This window comes from Molossus molossus, unplaced genomic scaffold (genome assembly GCF_014108415.1).
Source record: "Molossus molossus isolate mMolMol1 unplaced genomic scaffold, mMolMol1.p scaffold_m16_p_6, whole genome shotgun sequence".
NCBI classification, from domain to species: domain Eukaryota; kingdom Metazoa; phylum Chordata; class Mammalia; order Chiroptera; family Molossidae; genus Molossus; species Molossus molossus.
This window is the reverse complement of record NW_023425399.1, coordinates 36061108-36080537: the sequence shown is the minus strand read 5'-3', so window position 1 is coordinate 36080537 and position 19430 is coordinate 36061108. Positions and strand designations below refer to the sequence as shown.

The following is a 19430-nucleotide window of genomic DNA, read 5'->3' as shown; positions in this document are numbered from 1 at the left end:
CTATCTGGTTGGAACTATCATTAGGAGTTTACCACACACAGTGTTTCCAGCAGCAGAAAGAACCTGAGCATTTTCAGGAAAGGGATGGGGTGTGTGTGGGTGGCAGGTATCGTGAGGGGGAACAGACATGGCTGAAGGTCAGTTCCAGGAGGGAAACCGATCACGTTGTCCCTTGCTAGTACTCCAGTGCTGAGAGTGGCATCTGATATGAAATAAGTATTGATTAAATACTTGATAAATGTTTGAATAGGCTGGGAGCTTATGCCGAATTCATAAGCCAAGTTAAGATTATGGCCCTGATGGTAATAAGGGAAGCCTCGGATGAGTTTTAAGTAAATGGTGGCTTAAAGATCTGATCAGATATGTGCTTTCATAGGGACTTTGCAAGACTGTGTGGAGACTATATGTCTTCCAGGAGCGCACTCATTCAGTAATTCACAGTGATACATGGTTGTATGGTTGGTGATTTTAAAGTCTCTATCATATCCATTGTAGAAGATTTGATGAAGCAAACTTGTTCAGCTGATTTTGAAATTTTGAACATACAACCCAAAATCATAAGAATAGAATCTCCTAAACTGCATGAGAGTGGACCAACAACAAAGGCATGTTTTGACGTTACAGTGAGGTGTGCCTTATGGCATTTCTTTCCCATGTCAGGCAGCTAATGACTTATAGGTGAGTTATATCCAGGGTGGGGCTCCTGGAAGCACACAAAATGTGGTTCTGAGAGTCACTTGGCTGAACTCAGTGGATTGAACTTGAATTACAAAAAATAGTTTTTTCCTTTGAGTCAAATTGAAACAATTTATTCTTGTACCTCAATGATCCTGAACCCCCCAACACTTCTTATTCCCTGAAGCTAGACCAAACAGTGCCTACCATTCAGCAACATGAAGAAGCAGAATGCCTTCCTACTCAGAAAGAGAAAATCTGGCTAAGATTCAGTTGTTGTTCCTTCTCTGTGTTTCTGAGGATTTTGCACATTTATTCTTCTTGCCTCTTTCCCTACTCTTCTCTGCTTGCCACCCTAGTAAAGCACACACATATATGAATGTCATGGGAAGCCTAGAAACATATAAGCTGGTTTATCTTTTGCTTGCCTATCAAGGCAGAATGTGTCCATTAAAAAATATGCTTAGTTGAATGTATACAGATTGCTAAAATCTTTTGTTTTCATGGAAGGCAGAACATGCCATTTTATTTTCTAAGAGAAGTTTTGCTCCTTGGACAAATAAGCATCCTGTCTCCAAACAATCAAGTCACCAAGAATATAACATAACAATTTATTTCTTTGCTTCCAAAAAAATCGATAGTGTTCATGGTCATAGTTATAATTAGCTGATTAATTTTTCATCATGTGGCACACAATTACAAAAATATTAACTTCTCCTAAAGCAAGGCTAATCTTGATTAGTTTTTACCTATACTTCTGAATCAACCAGCTTAGTGAATCCAGGCTTTTTATTTTAGCCATCATAGTTTCTGACCCCTAAGTAATGAATGAGTGCAAGACATGGGTCATCTGATTGGTATAATGATTGATATTACACTTAACAAAAGAAAACTGATGTTTTTGATTTATTTATTTCATTCTTTGTGTCATTTTCTTAGGTTAACATGTGGAGTACTTCTGTTTCTCAGTCTATAGGTACCTAATTTAGTAGTCTTGCTAAAAATTGACAAGTGGGAAGCATGGCCCCTTAGAGAAAATGCCAGTCCCCTTTGCATAAACTAACAAACTGATTCAAGAGTTCAAGTTCATCAGTTGTGAAATATCCTAGGTGTCCCAAGTTATTTGCAAGGGTTGGCAAAACATGTTACTGCCAAAGACTCTAATATTTGTTTTTGGTTCTTTGATGTGAAAGACAGTGTTGTATAGAGGTGCTAGAAATTGGCAGTGAACAGAGGTATGTCTCTCCCTGGACTGGCTATTTTGAGATCTTGGACAACTGATGGCACCTGTTTGAGTCTTAGCTGCCTATTGAAAAATGTGTCACTATGATCTAGAAAATGAGATAACATGCTTCTCTGAAATTTGAGACCAGTTATGCCATTATTATTCGGATATTTGAGAAGATATAGAGCTGGGGTGTAGTTTCTTTAGAACTAACTATAGGATTAGGTGACTGACAAACATAACAAGCTGAAAGAACCCAAGGGTCCCTTATGATGTCATTACCTCCAGCAAGCTCAATATAGGAACCAAAAAGTGTATTGACTTATATTCTCCAACTGGATCTGGAAGCAAGCATTCATGATGTCATGTGTTTGAAAATAGAGTTGAGGGTGATTGAGGGCTCAGAGAGAGGTGATTCTCAGGAATAGCTATGCAATGTAACACAAGAAAGACAAAGGTAAATAATTTTTAATGATTTATAGAAAATCATGCTGTCTGGTGTGTCATGTGAAATCACTTGTTACATGGCTGTAGAAATCTAAGGCAGAAATTAATATTTTTCAAGGCTTTCAGTATCCCATAGATTAATAAAATTTAGTAAGACCAAACATCAAAGTTGCTCTTCTGAGCAAAAGTAATAACTAATACAGCACTTTTTTTTCTTGCTGTGAATTAAACTACTGAAGGAATGAGGTCCCAACTTTTACAATGCCTATCTTTTCTTGTAAGGGGCAGTTGATGGGGTTTCATGTACTAAAAAAGGGATTGCTAAATGTCTACTATAGCCAGTTCTTTGAGACATTTGTGAACATAAGTGTCAGAAAATATGGGATGGTTTTACACTTCTATCCCCACCATCCATGTGACTTTGGTCTTATTATTTTTCTGTGTCCTGGTTTTTCATCTCTAAAGTGAATAAATAGTAGTTGTCTGTCTACTTCACAGCAATACTGTGAGGGTCCAATGAGATCCTGGATATAAAGATCATTGTACAGATAAAAGGATCATGTAGTTTGATGCTGAAAATTAAAGGGACCAATAATTGGTTGGATTTTAAAGAAATTATTGTCTTAATTTTGGTTTCCACAGAAGCAGACCCCGAATAAAGGATTCAAATGCAAGCTGTTAATTTAGAAGGTGAGCACTAGTAGAGGAAAGACAGAGAAGATGGGAACCAGTGAAGGTTATTACTGTGAGCAACGGAGCTCACTTCTGGTGAGGACTCTGGGAAACAGTATAGCACATGCTTTGGCATTATCCACCTGCAGGGTAGCAAGTGGGGTGTTTATCCTCCTGTTCCCATCAGTCAATGGGTGAGGGCTACTCTTGGGGGTGTTTGTTCTCTGGCACTTCTAGCCTGGTGCATCCTAGGACAGAACAGGCTTCAGGAGCCCAGAGAGATTTTTCAGGCATAGGACATAAAAGCTGGTCTTTGGAATCAACAGGATCTGCTATTGTCATGATTTCATAATTGTTCCAACTTAATACTTAACCTTCACCTCTCTCTATTATTATTCTCTAATATTCCATTTGATTTTATTTAAAGACTTGTTGGTCTTTTACTCAAGTATTTCTGTCACTGTGTGTTAAAGGCCATGACAATATGCAGTCCATTATGCCTCTTCTCATTGTATTCTGAAACTGTTTCATCAAAGAATGGGTAAGGATGGAAGTACGGCAGATTCCTGCAAGGGCCAACATTAACAATAGCTCACATTTATGGAGTGTTTCCTTTGGTCATTGACACTTTTCTAAGTCTTTGCACACACTACCATAGGTATCACTTAGCAACAACTCTGTTGGGTAGATACTACTATTATCCTCATCATCCAAATGGGGAATTAATAGTCCACTTACCAAAAGTTTCAGAGCTACCAATATGGAGCTGAAATTAAAGCTTAGGCAATGCCATTGGAAGCCCTACCCCCAATTTCTATGTGGTGATTCAATTTATTAGGGCAGCAGGGCTGTGGCAACAGGATACATGATACTAGGAGTGAGGAAATCCTGGTTCCACTATTTTTCAGCCATGTGGGTGATGAACCTCTTTGAACCTCAGATCCTTAAGTATAAAATTTGAAAGCCTATTGTTGATTAACAATATTTTAAAAAGTGCAAACACATGGTAGGTCCCCAGGTGTGGAAGCAATCATTACTCTAATATTGATTTCTCTGACATGTTGTCCTAAGAAATGCAAAAAAGGAAGCTCTCAACATATGACTCTTATTTTGGGAGACAGGAAAAAAGATGCCTTTAGTTCTTACATGAAACAAATACAATTTTGCAATATCAATTTTTAAATAGAGATTAAGGAATTTGCAATAGCACATACCACATTGAGTCTTCAAATATGTGATCCCTGGCTGTTGGTAGTAAAAGCTTAGAGGTTTCAAAAAAAAAAAAAATTCAACTTTCCAGAAAAGGTCTTGGTCTGGGTGACAAGAGAATAGGGGAATATCACATTGGTGTGACTTTGGAGGCAGTCACTTAACTTTGCTGAGCCTTATTTCTCCATGTGCAGGAAGACAGGGGATAGAGTGGAATTGTAAGAATTTCTAAACTAAGTTTTCTTACTGCTAGCTGGATTAAATTAAAGACTGAAAAGGAAAATGGCTCTTTATTTTTTTCTTTCTGTTATTTTGTAGATGCTTTATTCATGTCCTATGATTATAAATCTCTTTCTGTTTAACTTACAGGCACTCATATTCCTGATAATATTCTACTATTGAACATACCTCATGAAAAATATTATTTTAAAGCACAGCATGAAGTGAGGAAAATGGCTCTTGATGTCTTTGGAATTAAATGTGTACAACAGAAGAACTTCTCTAGTGAGTCAGCCTCTCCTTGAGCCCTTCCTTTACCTCATTTGACCCTAATTTACATATGATTCAGTTCTTTCATCCAGAGATTAAACTCTCCAATGCTAAGTGAGCAGTTTTATAATATCTTTATGCAGTCAAAACTATATTATGAAACCCATCCCAATAAGAACAATCAAAAGGTAGTGTAGGTCAAATTCATGGAATGGCATGCTTCATATTTATGCATTTCATTATATGTAAGTTTTGCTTCAAAAGAAGAAAAAAGAAACAATAAACTAAAATTGAAGTTTGGTTAGTGATACATAGATGGAAAAGTTTAGGAATGAAATATATTGATTCTACAACTTTCTTTGAAATGCATAAAACATATCAATTGATGGATGGAGAAAGGGATAGATAGGTGGATCAACATGAGATAAAACAAATATAGTAAAATGTTAACTATAGAATTCAGGTGGTAGGTATACAAGTATTCATTGTAGAACTCTCATGATATTTCTGTAACTTTGCAAATAGTCACAATAAGAAGCTTAAGGAGAGGCATTGTTTTTTTCTAGTCATAAAGACACAGACTCTGGGGCCAGCCTAAAATACTAACTAAAGGTTTAAATCTTAGACAAATTTACCTAACTTTTGTATGATCCTCATCTAAAAAAAAAAAAGGTTCGTAACCATTAGTAACCAAGACACATAATGACATTATGAGAATCAAATAAGTTAGTATTTGTGTTCTTGACATGTAGTGCAATAAAAATGTTTGTTAAATGAAATTTTAAAAATCAACTCATATGCAGGGTCATTAGTGAGAAAAGAGATTGTACTGACTTTTCTTGGACATTCAACTCTGAGAATGGAGAATTTTATTAAAACCAGATAACAAGCCTGTACATCCTGTAGTATTAATCATTTTCTCTCTAATCCAGGCATATTTCATCTCCTGCTAAGAGGCAACAGAATCATCAGGATTAATCAATACAACTTAATTTCTATTTGTATTATCTTTAAAAAGTTTAGCTTGCTTAAGGCATGTTCCCTAACCCCATGCTTGGAGTATACATAATATCTAGGTATCAAAATATCTGGATATCAATATAAATCATGCACTGTTTATTGGATTGTAAATTAGTGCAGCCACCATGGAAAATAGTATTGAGGGTTTGCAAAAATTAAAAATAAAACTACTATATGATTCAAGCAATTCCATTTCTGGGTATTTATCCAAAGAAAACAAAACACTAATTCAAAATGATATAGCACCCGTATGTGTATTCCAGCATTATTTACCATAGACAAGATATGGAAGCAACCTAAGTGTCTATCGATAGATGAATGGATGAAGAAGATGTGGTACAGATATACAAAAAAATATTACTGGGCCATAAAATAGAATGAAACATTATCATTTGCTAAGACATGGATGGACCTAGAGGCCATTATGCAAAATAAAATAAGTCAGCCAGAAAAAAAACAAGTAACTACCTGGTCACATAAAACAATCTAGTGCATTAATACTTTTTTAAAAAAGGGAAGTATATGTTTTCCAACAAAAGTAAGGGAATCTGTAAATTAATTCATAAAAAGGTTCTACACTTTGAAGTTGGTGAAAAAGCTTGCGTATCATGAGTGGGGCCTTTTTAGTCTTTTAAAGAGCTAGGCTTGGGGATAGAAAACAGCAATTTGAGTAACACACAAAATATACTAAAATGAAAGTTCTCACAAGCAATAGATTAGTAAAAACAGATGGTATTTATTCATTCCATAAATATTACTCAGCACTTACTATGTACAGGTTTTGGTCTAGGTGCTGGGGATTCAGCAGTGGATAAGATAGAAATCCCTGCCAAAGTGGAATCACATGCTAGACAGCAAATGGATAGGAAATAAATTTGTGTGTGTGTGTGCGTGTGTGTGTGTATGTTTGTTTGTACATGGTGTTAAAAACTAAATAAAAGGAGCATGAGAGAGGCAAGAAGTAAGGAGGTTTGCCATTTTACATGAGATTAAGATTACCTCTTATAGAGAAGATAATGTTTGAAAAAGGACTTGAAGGAGGGAGGGCACAGGCACCTGGCTATCTGGGAAGTACAAGTGGGAGAAGAGTGCAGGGTTCCAGGTGGAAAGCTGTGTTGTTTGCCCAGTGTGATTAGAATACACTTGACACTGGGAGAAAATGCTAGAGATAAGCCAGAGATGACCAAGCCATAGAGCCTTGTGGCCATTGTGTGGATTTTGGCTTTTGCTCTGAGTGAAACGGAAGTGATGGGAAGGATTTGGGTAGAAGAGTGACATTGTTATTTCATTTGACAAGATCATTTGGCTGTTGTGTTGAGAACAGTCTTTTGATCTTGCTGGTGGTTGTAGAGGGAAGGACAGGGGTGGAAAAATGGCAGGCCGGGGGGGGGGTGGGGGTTGTTAAAATATGTTCATAAATACTTTATTCTCTTCCCATTGAAAGGTGAGATGTTCTCTTCTCCTTGAATCAAGTGGGTTTGTTTTTGACCTATAAAGTAGGGTGGAAATAAAGCTACCCTCTGAGATTAGGTTACAAAAGACCATGAGACTTCTACTTCATTTACTAGAAAATTCTGCTTGAGTCCTCCTTGATAAAAAGGGCTTATGTAGCACTAAGTCCACAGTCCTGGCTTGTCCTGCTCTTCAGCCATCCCAGCCCGGATGCCAGGCATGGGAGTGAGAAAGCCATCTTGGAGGCGGATCCGCCTGACCCCGCAGTTCCAGGCCCAGCCAATTGAGTCATCTTAGCTGAGGCCCCAGTCATCTTGTCATGGGACAGGGAAGAGCAGTCCCCACGATGCCTCTTTCTGAATTTCTGACCAGCGGAATCCATGAGCATATTAAAATGGCTGTTATTCAATGCCACTGTGTGTTGGGATGGTTTGTTGTGCAGCACTAGGTAAGTGGGACACAGGGAGAAGAGATGAGGTTTCTGCAACAGTCCAGGTGAGAGACCATGGTTGTGAGACCAGAGTGGCTGTTGTGGGGAAGGTGAGAGCAGTCAGATTCTGGAAACACTATGAAGGTAGGGTCATAAATTTGCTGACTGGTTGAATGTAGAATTAAAGAGAAAAGTCATGAAATAAAAAAGTCAAGTTTTTTGTTTGCATCACTGGAAGGATAGAGTTGTCATTTATTGAGATGGGAAAAACTGTAAGGGGATAAAGTTTGGGAACAGTGAGAAAAAGAGTATCAGGAGCTCAGTTTTGGACATGTGAAATTGGAGATGGCTTTTGATTATCTAAGTGGAAGGAAATGACTATATATATATACACACACACACACATATATAGTCAAATATATGCATAGAGAGATGAGATAATATCAGATGATCATGGTAGATATGTAGTTAGAAGAGAAAAAGGGTACAAGGATTAATTGACTAAGCCTTGGATCACTCCATTGTTTAAAACTCAAGGAGATCAGGGGAACCAGGAATCAAAACTGGGAAGGAACAGATAATGGTATAGATAGTGAATATGAATTCTGGAATCCAAGAGAAGAAAGTGCTTTAAGGATGAAGGAGTGATTACTTGTGTCAAATGCTGCTGACAGGTCAAGTAAAATGAGAACTGAGAAGCCATCATTGAATGAGAAAAGTTGAGGGTTTAAGACTATCATTTATTGAGCACCTGTTTTATACCCTGCATTGTACTGTACACTATTATAACAGCAGAGAAAGAGATGGATGCAGGTTAATCTTACTAGATATCAGCTATAATTTATTGAATATCTACCATATATCTTATAGCTACTGGGAACCTTACATATACTATCTCATTTCATATTCTCTATTGCCTTATTAGATATAGATCAGAGACATGAAGTTACCTGCCCAATGTGACACAGCTAGTAAGGGGCAGAGCTCTGTCTCAAACCCAGTTCTATCTGAATTCAAAGTAAGTGGTCTTAATGTCATTCTTCCTTAAGTGGTTCCCTGGGAAATCCTGAGGGGTTCTGGGATATAAAAAGTCACCAGGAAAGAAATATCTGGGAGCACATTCTTACTCAGGATTTTAAGGGAGGACATAAAAGTAACTTTATAGTAAAAAAAAATATATATTATAGAGTCAAATGCAAAATTCTAATATAATTTTTTCTTTTTTTTGGTACGTGCCCCTAGAGGGAACTGAACCCCGGGACTCTCTGGTCCGCAGGCCAACGCTCCAACTGCCAAGCCAAACCAGCCAGGGCTCTAATATAAAATTTAAAATAAATAAATAACACATCACATGTGTGCTTATTGCTTGAGTCACTTTGAGTTTTGTGTGTTTTTTCTCCTTGGTGAATCAATTCATGAATACCTTACGACTCTTCTGGAGAGGTTGATTTGCTGGTTTTTCTAGTTAGGTTGTGAGAGCAGATGTAGCCTAATTAATACAGGCATTCCACAGCTGAGGTTCTTAACCTGGGGATCTGAGAAAGTCAGGGAATATATGAACTCTCTACATGAAAAGTTTTATGATTATGAACACATTTGTTTTCCTATAAAAAGCATCTATCAGGTTCCCAAAGCATCCTAAACTTCCAAATGGTTAAGCCCCACATGGCAGAGAAAGAACAGTCAGGCATAACTTGTAGTTAACAGAATAATTATGATTTGCACATAGCATTTTCTTGGGCAACTTTGAAGGCCCAGTTACACCAGTCTACAGAACAATAATGGTGATAAAGCTTTATGATGCATTGTCTAACCAAAAGCTTGTGTGTCTCTTCCTATGAAGTCTGAGAGATGAAGTTTAACTAGTAAAACACTGTCAGTTCTACGACATTCTGATGAACACTTTGGCACCTAATATTTAAAATCAGGGCTGGTCAGGGAAATCTAATAGATGTGGTCAGTTGTAATGGTTCCCGAGTCTCGCACACTCTGGGATGAAGTGTTAATATAACAACTCAGGAAAATGAACATATGTTATTATATCTTCTAGTGTTTTTAAAAATATAAAGTAAATCCAAACTAAGAAGAGACAAATTCCCTGAATGGTTCTTTGTAAATGTGTATGAGAAAATAGCACTCTATGACCTCTTATTGTTCTCACCCTATTTACCTATAGTTAGTTCAGAGATTACAGATTTGTGACTGATAGCAATATTTCTTTGAAATCTACACACTATTTGAATTTTTAAGTTTAGATGCCTAATTAGGGGATTCTCTCCTTCTCAAACCACCTCATTTGGATTTCCAACTTCTTTTGAAAATCCTAAAATCTGTCAACACAGAACCTGTTCTCTTTCATGGTGACAAAGAGCTTTGTTAGGTTTACCCATTCTTACCACTTCCCATTGTTCCTTACCAGGCCCTGCTACCCTTCCAGGCATTTGCAGTCTCAGTCTCTGCTGTAATCAAATGATTGTCCATGTGACGAAACTATTGAGTGGAGTAAGATTCACGTGGTGCTGTGATGGATACAATAGATTGTGGAGGACAATTTTGTATACTTCTCTGAGTTAGGCTTATAGTACCCCCCACAATGTTTAATCTAAACTGTGAATTACTTGGCCACTGTCTTGGTTTCTAATAGGATGACAACAGGTTCTACTCACATTAATTTACAGGTTGGTATACTTTAGAATTCCATTAAACCTGTATTAGTTCAGGCCAATTGAGACTAAGGTGACAATATTTAGTAAAAATAGTAAATTCAGTGTATTTGAAAATAAATGTAGTAGATTCCATGCAAGTATTTAGGTTAACATCAATCCACCTCTAATAGTGTTTTCAAGAAAGGTTTTTAAGAAACTTCAGAAAATAGATAAATTTAATTTTTTCATTGGAAGATATTAAATACATTTCAAAACATGTGTTCTTTTAACTAAGAACATACTTGCACCTGAATATACTCTCTCTGAGCCAGCTGTTACTTCATATGAATACAATAAATTACAGGCTGCAGCAGGTTGAATGATCACACTACAGACTTGGCAGCATTTAAATGACTGTGTGTTTACATTGGTGATATTTGAGTTCACTGTATTTGGCTAAACCAGCCAGACACTCATCTTAAGCACACAATCCTTTGGCCAAAACATAAAACAACTTGAAAGCAAATAGATGGCCACAACAAACTCTTCCATAAAAATGTAAATGCTAGCACTAAAAATGGGAATGATGAGATTGCAGAACAAATTTTCTAGACATTAAAAAAATAGAATATCTGTGTGTTCACTTATTTATTGTTGCTTAATGAACCACTGCCACACTTAAACAACAATCATTTGTTTGCTTAAGAATCTGTAATATGGGTAGGACTCAGCAGGGATAACTCATCTATATACTCCATGAAGTATCAGTTGGAGTCCATATATCCCAGGCTGGAGGATCCATTTGTAAGAGAGCTCACTCATACAGTTTATAAGTTGGTGCTGCATTTCAGCTAGGAGCACAGCAAGGATACTTGGTTTCTCTCTACTTGAGCTTCTCCTCCAGACTACTTGGGCTTCCTTCTAAGTATGGTGGCTGGGTTCTAAGAGTGACCGTTCTAGAAAGACTGGATTCAAGCTACAAGGATATTTTTAACTTCAGTTTCAGAAGTACCGTATAGGCCAAGTAAGTACTGTATAGGCCAAGTAAGTTATTACATACAACCCAGATTAAAGGGGAGTAGAATAGATTTTATCACTCAATGGAAGATATAGCAAAGAATTTGAGACTATATTTTATCTACTGCAGTGCATATCTAAGATATCACTATTACAAGAAAATGCTCTGCTAAATGAACTGCCTATTCGGGTTACCATGTACTATTGAAGAAAGCTTCTGAAAGGCAGATTATCTGTAGAACTCCATCTGGGTCTCAGTATAAATCCATATGACTCAGGGTTACATGGAGTTTGTTTTCTTTAACTCAGAGTTGTTTAAAGTAAAGAATTGGTGGTGGCCAGTACACCAATGCAGTGTTTCTGTGAATGAACGATGTTGCACTGAAGGCTTTGGTATGTGAGTTTGGTGTCATTTTCAATAATAAAGTCAAATTTTCATTAACAACAGTAAGCAAGCAAGCAAAACAATGCATGATCCCTTTAACTCACACTGACTCTGCCCTTTAAGGCTGAGTTAGGTTTGTCCCTTCGATGTGGAAATAAGTATGGATCTCACTTCTACTAACATCTTGTGTTTAGAGAGGCAGCATGGACTAAGAAATACAAACTTGGGTTTTAGAATTGGGAAAACCATGTTCCAAAGCTAGTTTTCATGCTTGTGACCTGTTGACTTTGGTTAACTTACCAAGCTTTGTTTCCTCACCTCTAAAATGGGTCTGATAGTAATAATATCTACCTTGTAGGAATGTGCAAGATGATGAATGCAAAGCAGTTAGAATGTGTGGCACTTAGAAAGAATGCAATATATGTTAGAGATTATGTAATACATAATTATTATTTTCTTGGTTACTTCCCAAGATTTTTAACTATAGGCCAATGTGTTAGGAGTTAGAGCATCAGATTCTTGGATATTTGTGGTCACAATGAAAGCATAATCTCTCCTCCTCCTCTTCCTCCCCCTCCTCTTCCTCCTTCTCCCCCTCCTCCTCCTCCTCCTCCCCCGCCCCCTCCTCCTCCTCCTCTTTCTTCTTCTTTTTCTTTTTATGTATTGTTGGTATCTTATTCAACTGATTCAACTGGAATTTTCAGTTCTTAAAATAAAAGGGTTTTTAGGCTTATTTTGGTGGGAAGTGGATAATACCATGGAGTCTTGGTACCAAAAAGAAGCAGGGCTAAGGTGGATGGTCCAGAGTTTATATTCTAGTTTTCTTATAGCTGGATGATCTTGGGAATGTTATGCTCTCAGAGCCTAAATTTCCTCCTCTTTACAGACATGGATAATAGTATTAATTTAACAGTATTTTTATGACAATTAAATGAGCCTAAAGGACCTGCATGAATCAACTACCAACAATGCTATTTATTAGCCTTAATATTATTATTGAACTGATCAAAATAAGTAGGTAATTCTAACTTTGAACTTAATTTCATTGTTTATAGACACAACCTAAGAAAATCAACTTTTCCCCCCATCTTCTGATGGAAGCTGATTCTAGCTTATTCCTTTCCTTCACTTCCTCATTTCCCTTCCCTACTTTTTACTTTCTTTCCTTTTTTAAAATCTTTTAAATTTCTATTTCTACTTCCTTCACATATTTTGCCTATTATTTTCTCTTTGGCTTTTGAGTGTTTTCTGTGTTGGTTTCTAAAAGATATATATATATATATATATATATATATATATATATATATATATATTTCATTTCTGTGATATGAATTGCAAATATTTCCTGATCTGTAATTTGCCCTTTGAGTATTTTATGGTATTATTTTTGTTTGTTTTGTTTTGCCATGAAGAAAGAAATGTTTGATTTTTATGTAGTCAGATTTTTTACCTCTTCTTTTATGGCTTCTTGGTATTATATTACAGTTTTAAAGACTTTTCCCATGCATATATTATTTTAAAATTTATATTTATGTATTAATTTGAACAATTGAAAATTACATTTATCTGTTTATGTGCTAGTTCATACCTTTTTGAATTCTTATGCTGCATAACATAATTTATTAGTTGGCAGGGCGAGTCACTCCTCATTATTACTCTTTTTCATAATTCTGGTTATTCCTGTTAATTATTCTGCATCACTTTTAACATCATTTTCTGGTTCATAGAAATTATATTTCTATAATTTCTTTTTTTTACTGGACTCACATGGATTTATAGATTAACTTAGCTAAATTATTTTTCACCTTGAGTTTTTCCATCCATGAGTATTGTATGTCTTTTCACTTATTCCAGTTTCTTACATGTCCCTCAGTAGCATTTTAACACTCTTCAAGTTGATTTTAACTTTATTTCTTGCATCTGTTCCCAGATACTTCATGTTTCTGATGCTACTGTAAATGGGGTTTTTATTTCAATTACACATCCTAATTAATTTTTCATTATTCTTTATGATGTTTTTGCCATACAGAGTTTTAGATTTTTTTAAGTATATGAAACAACTAATTTTTTTCATGGTCTCTGCTTCTTCACTTTGCTTGAGTGCAAAGGGAGAAAATCATGGTAATGCTATCCAGACTTGACATATACCTTATGTTTTCTCCATTGACAGACACAATAGGTAGGCTCTGTTTATGTTGCTTAATAACATAAATCAGTCTTCCACAATGATTAGTCGATTCGGCCAGAGCTAATTCATAAGCTATGTTCTAAAAATCACCAGTGATAAAACCCACTGAGAGAGCCACATCTGATCATGACAGTTCTCTTCTCAAACCTTCATCACTTATGAATATATATTATGGCAGACACTCTGGCTGCCACATCTAGATTGTCTTGCACTCTGATAACTTCTTACTGAAAAATATCTGAAGACCAATTTGAGTGCTTTCCCTAGTCATATGGAAGCAGGATAAAAGTGCTATGTGGTTAATGTTTCTGGGAGCATCCCTCAACTAGAGATGGACAGAAGTTGGCTGACATATAACTCCTTTACTTATGCCTTAGTTGGGACAACTTTAAGGCATATTCTATATCATCATCCAGATGTCCCAAAAGTCTGAGTCCCAATTTCCCACAGTGTTAATCTATGTATGAATGTACTGAAATCCTTCTCTTCTGTGTCTCAGTCCACTATTCCCCTAATACCTGGGTTCAACTTCCATATACATTTTTTTTTTTTTTTTTTTTGCACTTGAATCCTTATCTCTGGGTCTGTTTCTTGGGGAATATAAAATAAGACAAAAGTATTTTAGTATTTTCCCACCTACTCTTACAGTTTCATTGCCTTCTTATCTTCATCCAGCAGCCTAAGTCTCATTAACCAAACTTCTAATGTCCAAACATATGTTCTAATGTTTTTCATCTATCTAAGATCTTTCCCCTCTGTTAGAATGCCTTTCCATGATTGCATGTCTGGCTATTCTGCTTTCAAGACATGATTCCATTTCAGATTTCATTCTGTCTAGAGTGACTTTTTGCCTTCCTACCCCAGGTCAGATGCCCCCTCCTCCATGCTTCTAAGCATGGTTCATATATCTATGTTATAATGGACTGTTCCCCAAAATGGTCACAATGATCTCACCATTCTCTTACAACCATCTGCAATGTAACTTTGCAGATCCTCCCATTAAGATGGAGAATCCATTTCCCTTACCCTTGCCTCTGGGCTGGCCTTGTTGACTGGCCTTGATGATAGAACGTGGCAGAAGTTAGCCTTAACCTTAGGAAGACTTTCAGTTTCCATTTTCACTCTCTTGGAAGACAGCCTTTATGTGAGGAAGCTTAGGTTACTCTGCAGATAATGAGATACCACGTGGAGAGGGTGTCCTTGTGAGAGACACAGGTTACCTTGGACAATAGCCAGCACTAAGGTCTTAGATATGTGAGTGGGTCTTTCTTGGCTACACATCAAACACCATGTGGAGCACAAACAAGCCCTGCCCCAATTCCTGGCCCACAGAAATCATGAACAATACAGTAGCTGTTTTAAGCTGTTGAGTTTTTCAGGGGTTGTTATACAGCAATAGATAAACACAGTGTCTATTATAGAACTTACCATTAAAAACTATAATAACTTGTTTACTTGTTTGTCTTTCACACTTGTGAGCTATCTATAAATGGGGACAGAACATATCATCTCAATAGCTGCAGCACTTGACATACGGGAAGGCTTTACAAGGATGATCCCATAAAATTGGGGGCTCATCAGGAAGATCACAGAGAAATCTTGTCACATTGGGGATTTATTTATTTTTATTTTTTTAGAAAATAAGAACCAAAAAACAAGGTACCAGAGAATAAGTGTGGAAGACGAGAGTGAGATGAAAATTCAGAGTAATTGAAAGGGATATCCAAAGCTTTTTTAATTCATGAATTCTCCTAATAATTGGTGGGATTCTTTTATTTTGATCAGTGTGCAGCCTAGATGAGCTACACAGACACTGGTAATAGGGGCCTGTCAGGCAGTGACTGCTGTGTGTAACTAAACTATCAGTCATGGCTCTTACTCCCCAAAAGTTTATGCCATAACACAAAAGCAGATGTACCAGGACACTGTAGATCTCAAGAGGATATAAAGGTGTATACAACAGGAAGGTCAGTTGAGAGGTTATAAGCTTTCTCCTAATAGGTAAATTATAAACTTTTTAATATATCATTATATGTTCCAAGGACAATAGTTTCTTAATACGTATTGGTGCATGAATGAAAGAACAGTAGAATGAACAGAGATACCTCTTAGGGCTCACTGTAGGACACTTTATCATGTAAGACACTTTATCATGATTCAGGATCAAGAACTCACTGAATTATACTAATTCTAACTTCAGGGCATTTTTGTTTGCTAGGAAAAGAAATGATGAGGGAAAATGTCAAGTTTTCTTTCATCTTGTAGGATCAATTTAATAGAAGAAAATGCAGACTCCATCCCATGAAAAGACACCTCTGGAGAAATGAAGTATTAAGAGCACTAAAATCACAAAAACAGGCAGTAAAGTCAAGTTCTAAAAAAGGTCCAGAAAGGAACTCTAGAAGGTTTCCAGAATAGGAAGAGTCTGGCTCGTGTGCCGGTCTCAAGCGTGGGGAAGTGAGCCTGGACTCCAGTGCCAGGGTGTGGAAGCGAGGGTACATTGAAACAGAAAGGAAGGCTTCCCGAGAGACTGCCTAAGAGTGATTTTCAAATTGTTTTCTTTTTTGAAATTTTATTTCAGAGAACTCTGTGTGAACAGAATCTTACAGGGTCCCCCAACATATACCAGAGACAAATGTATTGCCACGTGGTTGCAAAAAAAGCAGGAAGAGAAGAGTGAGGGGATATTCAGAGGAGCAGTAGGACTTCAGATGCTGCTTCATAGGACACTAGGCCAGGCAGGCGGACTTGGAAGACTACTGGCCCAGGATATGTTAGCCTTTACTGACTGCTTGTCAACTATCAAGGTTTTGGTCAAGACCCAGTTTGCTAAGGACCCTAAAGGCAAAATGTACTAAAACTAGTAACAGGATCACGATAGTGAAGAAAACTTCATCCACGTCACGGTGGGGACAGAAGTCCCTTGTCTGCCCTATTACATGAAGATCTCTACGGGGTTCATCCTTTTTGGAAATTTTTATTTATTTATTATTATTATTTTTTTATCCTCACCCGAGGACATTTTTCCATTTTTTGTTCAGATAAAGTGGGGAGGGAAAGAGAGAGAGAGAAACATCGATGTGAAAGAGATACATCGAGTGGTTGCCATCCGCACGACCCAACCAGGGCCGGGGACAAACTGCAACGGAGGTACATACCCTTAGGGAGAACCAAACCCAGGTCTCTCTGGACCGCAGGCCAATGCTCTACCGCTGAACCAAACCAGCCAGGGCTGGAAAATATTTTTAAAGCAAGAATCAAGGATGTCAGTGGTTTCCAATTCCAACTCAGTGACAACTAAATTTATCTGAGCCAGCAGTTTGTGGATGGCCCTTCAGAAAGAGATGTCGGAAAATCTAATAGCAGCCTTGATATTTCTTGCTGTTCTCAGAGAAGCCTCAAAGTCCAAGGCCATTTACAATCTTGTAGGAGCCCTTAGCAATGAATCTTTAGGATCCTGGGTTTTGTTCTTACTTAGGAATGGTTGCAACTATCTACCTAAGTTTCTGACCTGAGACACTAGGAGGTAGTTATAAAACCAAGATAAGTAAAAAGAGAGAAGGGCTTTGAGGGCATCCTTGCCCAAATGAGAGCCCTCAGGATCAGAATAGTTCAGAAGATGAGTAGGCAAATGTCCAGTGTCACGAGTATTTCAGGGACAAGGAGAATCTTGGGTGATAGTCGTCTGAATCAAATACAAATGGCGGGAGCTGAGTGTTTTCTCGTTACTGCACACTCGGTCTCAAATACTCAGCTGGAAGAGGCCAGGCCTGAGATTTTCAGTAGACACTTCTAAGGCTAGGAGAATGCCTTTTGTTAAGAGGGGATCACAGCATCTTCACATACAGCCATGCTCCAGAGTCCCTGCCCCACCACCCCTTCACCTCTTCCAACTGGAATCGCAGATTTAATGTACTGAGTGGTGGACTGGCTCCCAGCGAGCCCAACCTGTCCTGTGATCTTACAACAGTCTGACCTTTCCCCTGGGTGGATGCTGGTTCTCTGGGGATAGATGAGTGATGGAGGACTGTACAGGTTCCCTGCCCAGCCTCTCATTTCCCAACAGTGAAGCTACCTGTTTGGCTATGCTAACTTGCATCTGAAGCAGGTGAGCTCATCCCTGTTACTCAGAACAAGGAGCCAGGGCATCATGTGGGAAGTGGGAACTGCCTTTTCACAAGCACCTCACAGTGCTCCGCTCCCTCTGTGAATAAGCTGATAATATTTCTTTAGTTTCTCCTCCTCCTCCTCCTCCTCCTCCTCCTCCTCCTCCTCAGCCTTGCCCCATCAAACTTTCTGTCCCAGCAGGAGCCGAAAAAAAGTATCAAATGGGAAAACAAAAGTCTGTGTGGTTCCCCTGTGCAGCATATAACAATAAGCCACACTTTGGGAAGTGTCTGGGAAAGGAATGCTGTGATGTCAAGTTTCAAAGAAACACTCTGGCCCCAATCAAATCGTAAGCTGTGACACGCCCCACTAAACACCACTGATAATTCATCTTTCACCCAGAGGGGCATTTCTCCTATATGGGGAAAATGCCATTCATACCACATAATCTCAGCAAGTTTCAGTTTATTTCCACTTCCTCTTCTTCTTATGAAGTATGATGAAGGTAGCCTGTCATGATTTCCTGATGGACTGAACTTTAGCTGAAAAGTTTGAGCCTTTACAAGTCTGCCCCCGAAATGCTTGAGAGAAAATAAAAGCCTAGTAGGTGTGTTTGTACTTTCAAGGTTTAAATCGCTCTTGGGACTATGTATGTCCTCTCTTGTACAGAGAAGAAATTCTCTCCTCAACCCACATTCTAAGCTGTTTGGTAGCCAAGCATATGAAATTAGCTGAAGTGAAGAATCAAAACACATAACACTTTATAAGAAGGACTTTCAGTTGGAACAGCTTGACAAAGAAATATTGAAACGTTCTGGTCATTCAGTCAGCTCTTACCTGGGCTTCTCTCACTGCCCCGTTCCTTCTGCAGTCTCCGTTCTGCGAGCTGTCACTCTGTTTCCTGTGACTGTGGAGATGCCCATTGCAAACAGCGCTGCCTCCAGAATTGGCCATTTGTGTGAAATGATGGAACCCAGCAGGTTTCCCCCGTGGTTATTGGCAAGCTTCGGTTTTGAAGTTGATGAGGGGATGGCATAAAGGTCTTCGGGCTGAGCCTTTGGAGGAATCCTACCAATCAGGCTTTTCCAGAAAAAGAGCAACCATATCTTTTGGGGAGATCTTTGAAACTGAAAGCAAACTGTTACCTTTCCACTCCTCAACTCAGAATGTGGCTTCCGTGGCAACAAACTAGCTCCTGAAACTACAGAAGAGACTGCCCACGTTGGCTCCTCTTGTGGACTGAGGAAATCAGGAGACTGCAAAACCCAGTGGCAAACTGTGAGGGGGCGGGCTGGGAGGAGGAAGTCTTTTAAAGACACACACACACACACACACACACACACATACACACACACCACACTCAAATGGAGTTTTTTTATGTGCATATAGTCAGTTCTAAATTCACGTCTATCTCCCACCTTCCTCTCCTGCATCTAATCACATTTTTGGTTGTAAATCAAGCTCAAAGC

The 19430-nt window shown here is 38.1% G+C and overlaps 1 protein-coding gene across 1 annotated transcript in view; it reads right to left on the bottom strand.

The window, feature by feature from the left end:
- The window catches only part of SPTLC3 (serine palmitoyltransferase long chain base subunit 3), a 135419-nt gene extending 116272 nt beyond the window's left edge, over positions 1 to 19147 (bottom strand). The window contains exon 1 of the mRNA XM_036245291.1: positions 18799 to 19147. Within this exon, the coding sequence (XP_036101184.1) occupies positions 18799 to 18915 (117 nt within the window). The 5' untranslated portion in view covers positions 18916 to 19147. The remainder of the gene's footprint in view (positions 1 to 18798) is intronic.
- Positions 19148 to 19430: the final 283 nt, after the last annotated feature.